The sequence below is a fragment of the Schistocerca cancellata genome, chromosome 11 (genome assembly GCF_023864275.1).
Source record: "Schistocerca cancellata isolate TAMUIC-IGC-003103 chromosome 11, iqSchCanc2.1, whole genome shotgun sequence".
NCBI classification, from domain to species: domain Eukaryota; kingdom Metazoa; phylum Arthropoda; class Insecta; order Orthoptera; family Acrididae; genus Schistocerca; species Schistocerca cancellata.
This window is the reverse complement of record NC_064636.1, coordinates 12,457,270-12,474,738: the sequence shown is the minus strand read 5'-3', so window position 1 is coordinate 12,474,738 and position 17,469 is coordinate 12,457,270. Positions and strand designations below refer to the sequence as shown.

The following is a 17,469-nucleotide window of genomic DNA, read 5'->3' as shown; positions in this document are numbered from 1 at the left end:
GTATGCCACGGCAAACTGGCTGACACTGACGGCGGCGGTGCACAAATGCTGCGCAGCTAGCGCCATTTGACGGCCAACACCGCGGTTCCTGGTGTGTCCGCTGTGCCGTGCGTGTGATCATTGCTTGTACAGCCCTCTCGCAGTGTCCGGAGCAAGTATGGTGGGTCTGACACACCGGTGTCAATGTGTTCTTTTTTCCATTTCCAGGAGTGTAGTTGGTGGTCACTTTAATTTACCCTCGATATGTTGGCGAAAATGCATGTTTAATTCTGGAGGTACACATAAAATATCATCCGAAATTGTGCTAAACACATTCCCTGAAAATTATTTAGAGCAGCTCATGAGCCCACGCGAATAGTAAACGGTTGTGAAAACACACTTGACCTCTTAGCAACAAGTAATCCTGAGTTGATAACGAGGATCAAAACCGATACAGGGATTGGTGAACACAGGGTTGTCGTAGCGAGAATGAATATTGTAATGCCCAAGTCCTCGGAAAAAAAGTGAAGATTATACTATTCAAAAAAGCAGATAAAAATTCACTTGACACCTCCCTGAGAGACAATCTCCACTTTTTCCAAATTAATAATAAAGGTGTAGACCAGATGTGGCTTGAATTCAAAGAAATAGTATCGGTAGAAATTGAGAGATTTTTACCAAATAAATTAACAAACGATGGAGCTGATCCTCCTTGGTACTCAAAACGGGTTAGAACACTGTTGTAGAAACAACGAAACAAACATGCCGAATTCAAACAGACACAAAATCCCCCAAGATTGGCGATCCTTTACAGAAGCTCGAAATTTAGCACGGACTTTAATGAGAGTTGCTTATAACGGTTCCCACAATGAAACTTCGTCTCGAAACCTGGCAGAAAATCCAGAGAGATTCTGGTCATTTGTGAAGTATGTTAGCGGCAAGAAACAATCAATGCCTTCTCTACACGATAGCAATGGAGATACTATCGAAGACAGTGCTGCCAAAGCAGAGTTACTAAACACAGCCTTCCGAAATGCTTTCACAAAAGAAGACGAAGTAAATATCCCAGAATTCGAATCGAGAACATCTGTCAACATGAGTAACGTAGAAGTAAATATCCTCGGAGTAGTGAAGCAACTTAGATCACTTAATAAAAGCAAGTCTTCTGGTCCAGACCGTATACCAATTAGGTTCCTTTCAGAGTATGCTGATGCATTAGCTCCATACTTAACAATCGTATACAACCGTCTTCTTGACGGAAGATCTGGACCCAAAGACTGGGAATTTGCACAGGTCACACCAATATACAAGAAAAGTAGTAGCAATAATCCACTAAATTACAGGCACGTATCATTAATGTTGATATGCAGCAGGATTTTACAACATATATTGTGTTCGAACATTATGACTTAACTCGAAGAAAACGGTCTATTGACACACACAGTCAACATGGGTTTAGAAAACATCGTCCCTGTGAAACACAACTAGCTCTTTATTCACATGAAGTGCTGAGTGCTATTAACAAGGGATTTCAGATCAATTCCATATTTCTGGATTTCTGGAAGACTGTTGATGTTAGTACTGAAGATTTTTACTCACATATTTAGAAATATGGAAGTCCTTACATTTTTGTCAACATAGGGACTTACATTCCCTTGTGATCTCAAAATCTGTTGGGGAAAAATCCTATAACTTGTCTGGAAATCAGAGAAATATGAGAATTTCCCGTGAAAACTTACAGCAACCCTGGATTAGATCCCTGCCTTACGCCTCTTTTAATCTGAGCAGTCTCAGGCACTTCACCCTCGAGCGGTTAGGCCCGTGTATTAAGTGCGCCAACCGCAAACGAAATTGTTTTGGACCACTCCAGTGTTGTTTCAGAAATACGAGTCGACACAGATTCCTCCGGTATTGCTTCAACTAACACAGTAATAAATTACATTGTCGTATGTCCGATTGAGCAGCAGTAACATAAAATAAAACTGCAAGATGAGTGAGGAAAAATTTATGATCCGTGCAAGAAAATTACCCAGATTACCGGCTGACAACACAGTCTCGCAGTGAGGCAGTTCTCCAAGAGACGATTAGTAATCAAATAACCGTTAGCCGGGATCTGATGCAACTGCTCTGTTTAATGCATAGAGTGTCTCATTACTGTGAGGTAACTCTTGTACATGGCAACAGAGCGATTCATTTCATTGTTGTTTAGCTAAACAGCATGTTAGCTCATATTACAAAATTTATTTTATTGTTGTTTAATTAAACCGAGATTAAACTGTGATTTTGCTCATCCACATTTATTTTGGTAACGTAAAGAAGGCTATTATTTAGACACGTCCATGAACCATGGACCTTGCCGTTGGAGGGGAGGCTTGCGTGCCTCAGCGATACAGATGGCCGTACCGTAGGTACAACCACAGTGGAGGGGTATCTGTTGAGAGGCCAGACAAACATGTGGTTCCTGAAGAGGGGCAGCAGCCTTTACAGTAGTTGCAAGAGCAACAGTCTGGATGATTAACTGATCTGGCCTTGTAACAATAACCAAAACGGCATTGCTGTGCTGGTACTGCGAACGGCTGAAAGCAAGAGGAAACTACGGCCGTAATTTTTCCCGAGGGCATGCAGCTTTACTGTATGATTAAATGATGATGGCGTCCTCTTGGGTAAAATATTCCGGAGGTAAAATAGTCCCCCATTCGGATCTCCGGGCGGGGACTACTCAAGAGGATGTCGTTATCAGAAGAAAGAAAACTGGCGTCCTACGGATCGGAGCGTGGAATGTCAGAACCCTTAATCGGGCAGGTAGGTTAGAAAATTTAAAAAGGGAAATGGATAGGTTAAAGTTAGATATAGTGGGAATTAGTGAAGTTCGGTGGCAGGAGGAACAAGACTTCTGGTCAGGTGACTACAGGGTTATAAACACAAAGTCAAATAGGGGTAATGCAGGAGTAGGTTTAATAATGAATAGGAAAATAGGAATGCTGGTAAGCTACTACAAACAGCATAGTGAACGCATTATTGTGGCCAAGATAGACACGAAGCCCACGCCTACTACAGTAGTACAAATTTATATGCCAACTAGCTCTGCAGATGAGGAAGAAATTGAAGAAATGTATGATGATATAAAAGAAATTATTCAGATAGTGAAGGGAGATGAAAATTTAATAGTCATGGGTGACTGGAATTCGAGTGTAGGAAAAGGGAGAGAAGGAAACGTAGTAGGTGAATATGGATTGGGGCTAAGAAATGAAAGAGGAAGCTGCCTGGTAGAATTTTGCACAGAGAACAACTTAATTATAGCTAACACTTGGTTTAAGAATCATGATAGAAGGTTGTATACATGGAAGAACCCTGGAGATAATAAAAGGTATCAGATAGATTATATAATGGTAAGACAGAGATTTAGGAACCAGGTTTTAAATTGTAAGACATTTCCAGTGGCAGATGTGGACTCTGACCACAATCTATTGGTTATGACCTGTAGATTAAAACTGAAGAAACTGCAAAAAGGTGGGAATTTAAGGAGATGGGACCTGGATAAACTGAAAGAACCAGAGGTTGTACAGAGTTTTAGGGAGAGCATAAGGGAACAATTGACAGGAATGGGGGAAAGAAATACAGTAGAAGAAGAATGGGTAGCTTTGAGGGATGAAGTAGTGAAGGCAGCAGAGGATCAAGTAGGTAAAAAGACCAGGGCTCTTAGAAATCCTTGGGTAACAGAAGAAATATTGAATTTAATTGATGAGAGGAGAAAATATAAAAATGCAGTTAATGAAGCAGGCAAAAAGGAATACAAACGTCTCAAAAATGAGATCGACAGGAAGTGCAAAATGGCTAAGCAGGGATGGCTAGAGGACAAATGTAAGGATGTAGAGGCTTATCTCACTAGGGGTAAGATAGATACTGGCTACAGGAAAATTAAAGAGACCTTTGGAGATAAGAGAACCACTTGTATGAACATCAAGAGCTCAGATGGAAACCCAGTTCTAAGCAAAGAAGGGAAAGCAGAAAGGTGGAAGGAGTATATAGAGGGTCTATACAAGGGCGATGCACTTGAGGACAATATTATGGAAATGGAAGAGGATGTAGATGAAGATGAAATGGGAGATACGATACTGCGTGAAGAGTTTGACAGAGCACTGAAAGACCTGAGTCGAAACAAGGCCCCCGGAGTAGACAACATTCCATTGGAACTACTGACGGCCTTGGGAGAGCCAGTCCTGACAAAACTCTACCATCTCAATGAGCAAGACGTATGAGACAGGCGAAATACCCTCAGACTTCAAGAAGAATATAATAATTCCAATCCCGAAGAAAGCAGGTGTTGACATATGTGAAAATTACCGAACAATCAGTTTAATAAGCCACAGCTGCAAAATACTAACACGAATTCTTTACAGACGAATGGAAAAACTAGTAGAAGCCGACCTCGGGGAAGATCAGTTTGGATTCCGTAGAAATACTGGAACACGTGAGGCAATACTGACCTTACGTCTTATCTTAGAAGAAAGATTAAGGAAAGGCAAACCTACGTTTCTAGCATTTGTAGACTTAGAGAATGCTTTTGACAATGTTGACTGGAGTACTCTCTTTCAAGTTCTAAAGGTGGCAGGGGTAAAATACAGGGAGCGAAAGGCTATTTACAATTTGTACAGAAACCAGATGGCAGTTTTAAGAGTTGAGGGACAGGAAAGGGAAGCAGTGGTTGGGAAGGGAGTAAGACAGGGTTGTAGCCTCTCCCCGATGTTATTCAATCTGTATATTGAGCAAGCAGTAAAGGAAACAAAAGAAAAATTCGGAGTAGGTATTAAAATCCATGGAGAAGAAATAAAAACCTTGAGGTTTGCCGATGACATTGTAATTCTGTCAGAGACAGCAAAGGACTTGGAAGAGCAGTTGAACGGAATGGATGGTGTCTTGAAAGGAGGATATAAGATGAACGTGAACAAAAGCAAAACAAGGATAATGGAATGTAGTCGAATTAAGTCGGGTGATGCTGAGGGAACTAGATTAGGAAATGAGACACTGAAAGTAGTAAAGGAGTTTTGCTATTTGGGGAGCAAAACAACTGATGATGGTCGAAGTAGAGAGGATATAAAATGTAGACTGGCAATGGCAAGCAAAGCGTTTCTGAAGAAGAGAAATTTGTTAACATCGAGTATAGATTTAAGTGTCAGGAAGTCGTTTCTGAAAGTATTTGTATGGAGTGTAGCCATGTATGGAAGTGAAACATGGACGGTAAATAGTTTGGACAAGAAGAGAATAGAAGCTTTCGAAATGTGGTGCTACAGAAGAATGCTGAAGATTAGATGGGTAGATCACATAACTAATGAGGAAGTATTGAATAGGATTGGGGAGAAGAGAAGTTTGTGGCACAACTTGACCAGAAGAAGGGATCCGTTGGTAGGACATGTTGTGAGGCATCAAGGGATCACCAATTTAATATTGGAGGGCAGCTTGGAGGGTAAAAATCATAGGGGGAGACCAAGAGATGAATACACAGAGCAGATTCAGAAGGATGTAGGTTGCAGTAGGTACTGGGAGATGAAGAAGCTTGCACGGGATAGAGTAGCATGGAGTGCTGCATCAAACCAGTCTCAGGACTGAAGACCACAACAACAACAACACTAAGTATGCCACACGCCCGCTCGTGTTACGAAAGCGACCTGCCTTCCGGAGGGGTATGCGTGCGAGTTGCCGTTAGCGAGAATGTTCGGTTTGCAGGGGTAACATCCGTACGGCCAGACGAGCTGGAGCTACCGTGCACGATGACGGACCTGGAGCACGGGACGTGGATGCTGTCGGGCAGCAACGTCATGGTGGACGGCGTCGTGCTGCGCAAGGACTACCCCTGTGACCTGGACGAGGTGGTCGTCGGCAACAGAGTGGGTCAGTATCGTCCACTCAGTGGTGTCTGTCAGCAATCTTTTCATTCAGCATATTTTGTATTTGCACTTCAGTGACATTCTCATAATTTCTGGTATAGGGATGAATGAATTTTCTTGAAATAAAAACACTGAAATTGCATCCTTGTTTCTTTCTTTATTTATTTATTCCTTTCTTTCTTCTCCTTTTTCTTCTTCATCTTGTCCTCGTCCTCCTCCTCCTCGTTTATCTTCTCCTCCTCCTTTTTCTTCTTTTTCTTCTCCTTCTCCTTCTCCTCCTTTTTAAGTCTTCTGAGGTTGATGTTTAATTTCTGAAAAAAGATACACAATTAAATTCCTTTAATCATACACAGTGTAGTATCTACCACATCTATGATGAGCCAACTCTTAATGACTAGGAAACCTTCTCATTACGTCAGTTACAGGCTCATTTTCAAAGGTTTTGACTTCAGTTATTTTCTAATTATTGTAGTAAAGGCTCTTTATTTCGCAAATCGCATTATTTTGTGGCTGTTGACTGTCAGTCAGCTAAAACGGTGCAGTGTCGCCACGATCTTGTAAAACCACATGGGGCAAAAAATGAGAGATGTGTATTGCAGTGTTTCCCAACCGAGTTGCTGAAGTGTAGCCTTTGTCCACTTGCCAATGTGAGAGCGGGTGTCACTGTGCGACGTGACGATTCTGTCCGACAGCATCTGGACGGGCCGGGGGCACGTGGCAGAGCCGACAGCATAAACGTCCCACGTATCCCCCGCTGAAGAAATCTGAAGGTGTTCACACACTTCCCGGTAAGGCACAGTGATGTTCTCATTCGACTGCGCGGTCCCTCTGCTTGTCGAATTCCTCGAGCGTGGAACCGCAGGACAACTAGGACACTTTGTAGAAACTGTGACATGCTGTAAAGTCAAAGTGCCCGGCAATGCTGTTCACCTGAAAAAATTTTTTATATTTCTCAGGTCGACACAAGTTTTTACCGTACATTACGTTGCACTAATCAGAATTTACATATTATTAATTGTTCAAAAAAGGTAGGCGAAACTATGCTAAACTAACAACAAATGAAAGAAACATACCAAAAATGCAGAACAACAAATGAAAGAAACACACAAAAAATACAGATCTTAAGAACTAAAAATTGTAAAACATGTGAAACGAGGGTTGCCCAGAAAGTAATGCACTGTGTGTGTGTGTGTGTGTGTGTGTGTGTGTGTGTGTGTGTGTGTGTGTGCGCCACCCCCCACCCCTGCCCTTCAACAGTTCTTTATTAAACATAATAAGAATTACACACACGAAAGAATGGTGTTTTATCTACACACCCTATTTTTCCACATAATCTTCCGAAAGTGTGCAACGACGAGTCGTTTGCCCTGGCGGTACCGATTCTCGTCCTGGCGGCGGAGACAGTGCTTCGCTGTGTGAATCGCCCCGTCGTCAACAAAGTGTCTTCCACAAATGGCATCCTTTAATGGCCCAAACCGGTGGAAGTCTGAGGTTGCCGGGTCAGACACGTCAGGTGTGGTGGCCGCGGACGGTCTCCCCGACCGCCGCAAACTGCGGAATTCTGGCTCTGCCGAACCGCCTTCCGACGACTTCACCCTCCGTGCCCGGCGACTGACTGTGCTTCTGTCGACAGCTGGTGTTCCGGAGACTTCACACGAGCGTTTGCGAATATTCTTCACAGTTTCTTTTTCTGCAGTGAGAAATTCAGTGACGGCACGTCGCTCGCAATGTACACGGCCTATAGGTGCCATTGTGAAATTGTCCCGCAGCTGCGCTATCTGTCGGAAGTAACGGAAACTTGGTGCGCTCACTTGGGAGACTTCAAATAATACGCATGTAACGTTTCACATTCGTAGCATTGTTTCCAACAGAGGAAAAAAAAAAAGCGATACATTACTTTCTGGGGAGCCCTCGTACGACCTCTGCCAGTGCCGTGACATATATGTAATTTTATCGTGATAGTTTTTTATATCAATTTCAAAAAAATTTGAATTAAAATGTGTTTTCCTGCCGAATTAATTAATGTATAAATTACAGTACAAAAATTACGAATCGTTTACCGAGTGGAGATTCTATACGTAACTACTGGGCGCCGTATCTCTAAATACACCTAGGGTCCGAACGATATCCGTACGTCGGCCAAATCGTGCCGCTTCACTCTTCGGACCGACGCGTCGGCATTCGTCGTACTAATTACAGTTTGTACGATGCGAGTGCAGATGCAAACGACAGTCGGCTTCCACTCCGAACTAGTACACCGGCGGTGCTCGTGTCACGTCCGTTACATTCGAAGTCAGACGGGAGCACCGAAACACTTTCAGTGTGCGGTGATCGGCTGCATTACGGGCTTACGTACCCGGCTGTGAGAACCCCGGGGTGCCCACTCGTCGGCAGCGGCTCTCCGGCACGGTGTACCTGTGGCCGGCCCCCCGTCGAGGTGAGCGCGCCGTCGAACGTACACCCGTGACTGGACCGTTACAGACTGCCGTGTCACACTGTGTGCTCTTCGGACTTCTCTGCTGTCGCTGACATATTTATGATGCCGTCGGCAAACCTCAAAGTTTTTATTTCTTCTCCTCGAACCTTAATTTCATTTCTAAATTTCTTCTCAGTTTCGTCTAGTGCTCTCCAGGGAACGTATACATTGTAATCGGGGATACTCTACAATCTCGGCTCGCCCTCTTCTCGACTACTGCTCACCTTTCTCGAACCTCAGCTCTTAATAACTGCTATCTAATTTGTGCAGAAGTTGTAGGTAACGTTTGGAATGTGTGGTTTATTCCTTCTATCTACAGAATTCAAAGACACTGGTCCAATAAACATACTCCAAAGTTTTCTCAAAATCTACAAATACACAGTGGTTAGAATCAAACTTCCATTACTCGAGAAGGACCCCGTGAAAAACAAGTGATCGTAGGACAGTGAAACTTTCTGGGAACATTTGTTAGGACGTGCAGTGGATAATTTACGAATAAACTGTCAGTAGAAACTCCATTTGGTTCCCAGTCGAGATAGTAACATTTGTTAATGTGCACCGTGTTTACATTCCAGATTACTAATGTGATGTCTGGATCCTTGACAGCCTGGAACTGCAGCAGAGGTACCGTTCCTCAAATGGTGGGCTGTGGATCACTCGGCTGCTGTGACGCAGCTCGTGCGGTGCCCGAGGGTCGCGCACCGTGTCCCATGTTCTCGGCTACGGAGACAGTAACTTTTTCGACAATTTTTGGTGCAGTTGGTCGTTGACCTTTCCCGGGAGCAATTTCCAAATTGCCAGTAAATATCAACTTCCGAAATGTGTTCTTCAAGACTGGAGCAGAAACAGGACCTCTCCGTATTCCTGTAATGCCTCACATTATTGTTGACAAAATATCTGCTCACCTCGTCCAGACCCGTGTTGACTGTCTGCGATTGTACTGCACACTCGTACGTGCATTTCAGGGCAGTGTTACTGAAGTATTTTTGACCCCTCTTCTTACGTGTTTGGATCTGAGACTGGACACCCACTTTTGACCCTGACATATTGTGTGTTATAAACCTTTCATGTAACTCGGTTGCCACTATCGTTATTCTTTATGGGAAGATCCTGCAAAGCAGTATCTCCATAGAACCGTGCCTAGTCTTGGAAAGTTTTGAAGTTATTGGTAGAAGGGAAAGTTATATCTACTCCAATTATGAAATGACATCAACATTTCATCATTGACTGTCTCGTATTTATTTCGACGGATGTGCAGATCTCGATTACCTCGTAACTCGGAACAGATACGATATAAATCGAATAAGACATCTGCCTCGGAGGCTCAACGTGAAGTAAGTGACATCTCATTTTAGAGCCCCTTTTGTTCGTTGCCGAGTTCATTCTCGGAGAGGGTGTCCGCTCCTCGACAGTCGAGACACTGCCGAGCCGCGGTGTCGAAACGTAAAAGCCCCCGCGCGTGACAGGTGACGACGTTTACTCGTCATTGTGTCCTGACGGTTACTCGAACTGCACGTCTCTCTCATTACAACTCTGCACAAATGTGAAATGAAATGACCTCGTACAGTGTGTGCTTTGAAACTCATTCCCTACTTAATACTACTTTACTATTTTGTCACGATCCTCTTTCCTTATTATAAATACGTAGTGGAAAATGTCATTTACCTAAATGGCATGTAACACTACAACACTAACACTACCAACAACACATATCCTGCAGCACACAGTCTGAACGTCATTCCTGTCAAGTTGGCTACTTGTGCAGTAAATAGTTTCCCGTATACACTAGCTCGAGTAGCAAAACTTCAGTCGTAACCGCCCTGCACTACGAATGTAGATCTGCAGTACGACCGTAAGTGTACTCGTGTAAATGTTTCCAGAGCTCCTCCCGATCAAAGAATTAGCCCAAATGTGGCCGTAAACGAGTTCTCCACTGCGACTCGCCCGTCCCCGCCACTGATCCGCGGTTCCCGCACGCAGGTATGGCGCGGCACTCGGACGGCACGCTGCACTTCTACCTGGACGGTGTGGACCGCGGGGCGGCGTGCGGCGGCGTGCCCCCGGGCGTGTACGCCGTCATCGACCTGTACGGCCAGTGCGCGCAGGTGTCCATCGTGCAGCCCGAGCGGCCGGCGGGGGCCGCTCCCGGCAGACTCACTCTGCCCGACCGCCCCCACCAGGTAACGCCACTCGCTCCCGTCACTCTGCCTTCTGTCGGGATTATTTGAAATTTTTTTTTTTAGTGTTTGAACAATATCTGATAAAAGAAATGCCTGTTTTTGCTCAAATTGTACAGAATTATTTTACTAAATGTGCAGGAAACAATCCATCAGATGATAAGGACCACAAAAGGTCATGTAGGTATTACATTGTTCCCTTATATTTTTTCCTCTTTGTCTCCTGTAGTGGCTAATAAAAAAGGAAAAGAAAAAAAGAGGAGAGAAGACAAGAAAAGGTTGAAAATGTGAGAAGAGAGCGTGAATAAAAAGGGGTTTTTTAAATCGTTAATGACCACGAAAAAGGGAAAGAATGAAATGCAAGTCGGATTTCGTATTACAGAAAAGTTATCAAACTTCACGATTCGGACTTCCCTTCGCAGACATGCCTTCGCCCTAGCCAAATTACACTCGCATATTTTATTTTCTCAGGCTTGTCTGACATTTGGCATTACCCCCGAAGGCTGCAACCCTTCTTTCCATCAGTCCCTATACCACTTCCAAACTGAACAATCCATTGCCCTCACCCACCTAATCCTTCACCTACACATCAACTCAGCCAATGAACACACCCGTCAACTCCTATCCTTAATAAAAGTCCTCAATCTTTCCTCTCCCACATCCACACCGGCTGTTCAGAGCATCCTCCTACAGGCCAACCGCAAATTAAAACAGCATGCCACCCTCCACCTCAAAAAAACTATCCAATCTCCTAGTTTCCCACCTGCGGAAAGGCAACTCACTCACCCTTCACAACCTTTCCAGCAAACCTCAACCTCCTCTCATTGCACACAGACCCAGTCTCTCCCATCTACTCAATCTCCCACTTCCAGCTCCACTCCCCCCAAAATCTCAAAATTCCAATCAACACAATCTGGAACCACAACACCCCAATTCAGTAGTTAACCTTTCCTCCAAACCTCTCTCCCAATCCGAAACCACTGTCCTATCCAAAGGCCTCACCTTCAGCCCCACTCCCAGATTCAACCAAACAGCCCTCTTCAAAGATTTACTTTCCTACACCCGTACTCTCTGCTGGAAATATCACTTTGCCACGAAGAAAAATGATCCTAATCCTACTCCTAATGATCCAACTCCCCAAGACACTATCCAAATTGAACCCTGCCTGGAACAGTTCCGTCCTCCGTCACAGCGGGACCCACCTCCTCTTCCTCAAAATCACCCTCTCCTAACCTTCCTGGAATTTCTGACTTCCAGCCTTGCCTCTCAGTCCTTCGTAAAAAACCTTAATCCGACTCACATCATCACCACAGCTAAAGCCCAGGCTATCCGCGATCTGAAAGCTGATCAATCCATCGTCATTCTTCCGGCGGACCAGGGTTCCACGACCGTCGGGAACACCCCACTAACTGAATTATTAACTCTGAAAGCCGGGCAGTGTATCGCTTTCGTGTGTGTGTATTGATACTACTACACATTTCATGTCATGAGGGTAAATTCTGACAGGGTGATTACACAAAATGAGGACAATCGGGAGTATGTGGCTGAGGGACTGCGTCAGCTTTCTGACAACACCACATACAAAGTTTGCCAAGGTAATCCCATTCCTGATGTCCAGGCGGAGCTTCAAGGAATTCTCAGAACCTTAGGCCCCCTACCAAACCTTTCACCTAACTCCATCAACCTCCTGACCCCACCAACACCCCGCACCCCTACCTTCTTGCTAAAATTCACAAACCCAATCACCCCGGCCGCCCAGTCGTAGCTGGTTACCAAGCCCCCACAGAATGTATCTCTGCCTACGTAGATTGACACCTTCAACCCATTACATGCAGTCTCCCATCCTTCATCAAAGACACCAACTACTTTCTCGAATGCCTGGAATCCTTACCCAATCTGTTACCCCCGGAAACCATCCTTGTAACCATTGATGCCACTTCCCTATACACGAATATCCCACATGTCCAGGGCCTCGCTGCGATGGAGCACTTCCTTTCACGCCGATCACCTGCCACCCTACCTAAAACCTCTTTCCTCATTACCTTAGCCAGCTTCATCCTGACCCACAAGTTCTTCACTTTCGTAGGCCAGACATACCAACAATTAAAGGGAACAGCCGTGGGTACCAGGATGGCCCCCTCGTACACCAACCTATTCATGGGTCGCTTAGAGGAAGCCTTCTTGGTTACCCAGGCCTGCCAACCCAAAGTTTGGTACAGATTTATCGATGCCATCTTCATGATCTGGACTCACAGTGAAGAACTACTCCAGAATTTCCTCTCCAACCTCAACTCCTTTGGTTCCATCACATTCACCTGGTCCCACTCTAAATCCCATGCCACTTTCCTTGACGTTGACCTCCACCTGTCCAATGGCCAGCTTCACACGTCCGTCCACATCAAACCCACCAACAAGCAACATTACCTTCATTATGACAGCTGCCACCCATTCCACATCAAACGGTCCCTTCCCTACAGCCTAGGTCTTTGTGGCAAACAAATCTGCTCCAGTCCGGAATCCCTGAACCATTACACCGACAACCTGAAAACAGCTTTCGCATCTCGCAACTACACTCCCGACCTGGTACAGAAGCAAATAACCAGAGCCACTTCCTCATCCCCTCAAACCCAGAACATCGCACAGAAGAACCACAAAAGTGCCCCACTTGTGACAGGATACTTTCCGGGACTGAATGTGGCTCTCCAGCAAGGATACGACTTCCTCAAATCCTGCCCCGAAATGAGATCCATCCTTAACGAAATCCTCCCCACTCCACCAAGAGTGTCTTTCCGCCATCCACCTAACCTTCGTAACCTCTTAGTTCACCCCTATGAAATCCCCAAACCACCTTCCCTACCCTCTGGCTCCTACCCTTGTAACCGCCCCCGGTGTAAAACCTGTCCCGTGCACCCTCCCACCACCACCTACTCCAGTCCTGTAACCCGGAAGGTGTACACGATCAAAGGCAGAGCCACGTGTGATAGCACCCACGTGATTTGCCAACTGACCTGCCTACACTGTGATGCATTCTATGTGGGAATGACCAGCAACAAACTGTCCATTCGCACGAATGGACACAGGCAGACAGTGTTTGTCGGTAATGAGGATCACCCTGTGGCTTAACATGGCTCGGTGCACGGCCAGCACATCTCGGCACAGTGTTACGCCGTCCGGGTTATCTGGATACTTCCCACTAACACCAACCTATCTGAACTCCGGAGATGGGAACTTGCTCTTCAATATATCCTCTCTTCCCGTTATGCACCAGGCCTCAATCTCCACTAATTTCAAGTTGCCGCCACTCATAGCTCACCTGTCTTTCCACATCTTTGCCTCTGTACTTCTGCCTCGACTGACATCTCTGCCCAAACCCTTTGCCTCTGTATAATTCTGCTTGTGTCTGTATACGTGTGGATGGATATGTATGTGTGTGCGCGCGAGTGTATACCCGTCCTTTTTTTCCCCCTAAGGTAAGTCTTTCCGCTCCCGGGATTGGAATGAGTCCTTACCTTCTCCCTTAAAACCCACATCCTTTCGTCTTTCCCTCTCCTTCCCTCTTTCCTGATGAAGGAACCGTTGGTTGCTAAAGCTAGAATTTTGTGTGTATGTTTGTGTATGTTTGTGTTTGTTTGTGTGTCTATCGACGTGCCAGCGCTTTCGTTTAGTAAGTCACATCATCTTTGTTTTTAGATATAGAAAATGTATCTGGTTATAAATTTACAAAAGTACACGGACATTATTTTTCTTCTCTGTTGTGAATCTGCTTGTTTACACGTACGAGCACCATATTGCAAATTATGGTAAATTTTGTGAAGTTATTAATTACTAAGTTAATTAATAATTGCTGTATGTCAAACTGTACAGAAACATTAAGCTAACAAAAGTGTATAGTTGCATTTTAGAACGAAAAGTGGTAGTCTCTATGAACTTGAAATTCAGTCGACACAGGAGATAATTAATTTCAGAAAAAATACAATGTATTACTTGAAAGCTGGAAGATTGTGCTGGAGAATGGTATAGGTCATTGTATAGAAATACAATACAAAATCAGTACTCATAGCTATATGAATATTTTCAGTTAATGATGCTTTGTAATGAGTGTGCTCTCTTGCCAAACTGATAACACCGTGGATTCAGAACAATCAAATGAATGATTTGATTGATAAAGTTAGATTTAGAGCTAAGCCTGCCTATGGAACTGTAGTTTTCATGTGTCTACTATACATACTACACAAATGGGTATTTTGGAAATATAATGAATTTGGGAAAAAATTTGCTTACTATTGGGGTAGGGAAACAAAACGATGGGGGCTACCCGACTGCTTCGTCTTAAACTCCCCCTTCCAGTCCCACACTGGTAGTCTGTGCGCCTGCAGTCACAGTCGGGAATCTGTTCCCTCCACCTTCTATTGTGTGTACCTCCCTCGGGGTGCATTTTTTGGCCGTACGTCGACTGGGTCTTTCTTGCTCCTTAATCTGTCATGGATTGTTTTGTGCAGTTTGTCCTCGTTTTGTGTAATCACCCTGTCAGAATTTACCCTCATGACATGAAATGTGTAGTAGTATCAATACACACACACGAAAGTGATACACTGCCCGGCTTTCGGAGTTAATAATTCAGTTATTGGGGCAGGGGTGTTGATAACTTTAAAAAGGCTTGGCTGCTAACAGTTACATATTGTCTGTAGTTGTTATAGATTTATCAACTTAATTATGTAATTATGGAAAGTTACGAGGGTAGTTTGAAAGGTTCTCGGAATGGATTAGAAAAAAAGTACATACATCACTGAAACATGTTTTATTTTTCCATGTAGTCTCCTTGTAGATTAATGCACTTCGTCCAACAATGTTGCAGTGCCTCGATCCCATCTCGAAAATGAGTTTCCTCCAGGCCTGCAAAATAGTTATCAACTCCGGCTATCAATTCTTCGTTTGAAGTGAATGTTTGTTCACCAGAAAAATTTTCAGTTTTGGGAAGATATGGAACTCTGATGGAGCTATACCAGGTGAATAAGGCAGGTGTGGCAGCAATTCATACCTTAGTTCGTGTAATTTTGCCACGGCGATTTGGCAAGCGCGAGCAAATTCACACGTTTTCAATTGGTGATCCTCCGTGACCATTTTGTGCACTTTTGCAATGATTTCTGGAGTAGTGACAAATCTCGCTCGACCGCTGTGAGGACTGTCATCTGTGCTCTCCCGACCAAATTTAAATTCATTTGTCCACTTGGCAACAGTTGAACATGAAGGAGCAGAGTCCCCCAGTTTATTCTGGATATTGGCACGAATGCCCTTTGCTTTCATACCTTGCTGTTCGATGTACTTAATCACTGCTCGAATCCCGATCCGCCCCCACCCCCCATCTTCACAAATCACTACGCGGGAACAACAACAGATCCACGTCACCGTCACGGCTCTCTCCTGAGAGCCCTGACGTGGCACGTGTTTACAGGCAACAGTCCAATGAATATCACGCAAACAACTCGCCGCGTCAGCGCCAACCTCTCGTGGTGATTCTGAGAACTTTTCAAATCACTGTCGTACTAAAGAACGACATTTTTCAATTTGATGTTTTAAAACATTGGAAAACATATTGTTTACATTTCAGTAATCATTATAGATTGTAATGATTTTCTTCACGAGTACGCACTAAACCTGTTGGTGGACGATTCCACCACCACTGGTTAAAAGGTAGTAACAAAACTGCTTTGAATCCGAGCAATGTCACAATCTCGAGGCACCTGTCTGTAAGGTGTTGCAGTTTTCCCGATGAAGTGATGTGACGAGATGTTCATTTGGCCTATCTATTCATCTTAATAATACACGCACTGATTCGACGATAGTAATACCCGTCTTCTTCATTATTGTTATTAATTTTCCCCGTCCCCCTGCCACGAGTAAAGTGTTAAAGGCGGATGAAATTTTCGGTGATTTTGTGACATTATCTTCGTTTGGTGATTTTATTAGTCTTCTTAGGATTCAAAACACTGCGTATATCTTGTTTTTTTAGTAGTTTTCCCAAAAATGCAAGCAAATAGATGTTTTGTCTGTTCCTTTGTCGATTGTTAAGTTACGATAAAGACGTGTGTGGCACAGATGGTGTCGTTCAGTTAAACGGCGAGTGAAACAGAAAAACTGATCGGGTGGAAGTGTTTGTAAATGTTCCGAGTACTAGTAGCCCAGATTTGCTTAGCACGATTGCAGTAAGAAGGAAAATGAAAAAGTTAAACTAATATTTAGCCTTTTGCAGTTGACCTGAAGTTTTTATTTACAGTTGTTTTTAGTCCTAGAAAATCTTCTTTATTTTTGGCTAAAAATCAACTGAAATATTGCGTCGAGGCCTAAATTGGGCATCTGACGTCTAAAAATTTTCCGGGGTAGGGCCACCGTGACAGCCCCTTCTCCAGGTTGTGGCCACTTCTCGAATCGGCATCTACAGACGGGAAGGCCGGGTAATGCAGATCCCACTACGGGACGCACCCACTTGTAATGAGGGCGAGCGCAGCAAAGATGGAAGGAGAGCCACCGGAGAGGGCAGTTGAGAAACGGTATTACGGCTCTTCTCGTTTCTTCCCCCGAGCCTCAATTTGGCTATCGATGACTCTTCCCCCTAACGTATGAGGTTTCCCGCTGCCTGTCCCTGACCTCAATTGCACGGTACGGGCAGCGGACGAGCGGCAGGCGGTGTGGGCGGTAGGCGCCTGCGAATCTCCCGCACTACTCTCTCCCGTGACTGCCCCGTTAGGGGCTTCAGTCTCTGGCGAGCTGCAGTCAGATAAATGGGGCCTCTCCGATCGATTCTTCCGCAGGGAGGGAATTGCAAAGTATCTTTCATTTTCTGCTAGCTGTCGGGTGTATTGCAGCAGAAATTCGTTTTTTGGAGGACGAGCCAGTCGCACTGAAAAAACCTTAAGAGTGGCGATGCCGTGAGTGACTTACGGAATTGTTTCCC

The 17,469-nt window shown here is 44.6% G+C and overlaps 1 protein-coding gene across 1 annotated transcript in view; it reads left to right on the top strand.

Annotated features, from left to right (window-relative positions):
- Positions 1-17,469, top strand: part of LOC126108819 (neuralized-like protein 4) — a 339,970-nt gene that overhangs the window by 158,229 nt on the left and 164,272 nt on the right. The window contains exons 15-16 of the mRNA XM_049914183.1: positions 5,704-5,868; positions 10,321-10,520. Coding sequence (XP_049770140.1) covers positions 5,704-5,868; positions 10,321-10,520 — 365 coding nt within the window. The remainder of the gene's footprint in view (positions 1-5,703; positions 5,869-10,320; positions 10,521-17,469) is intronic.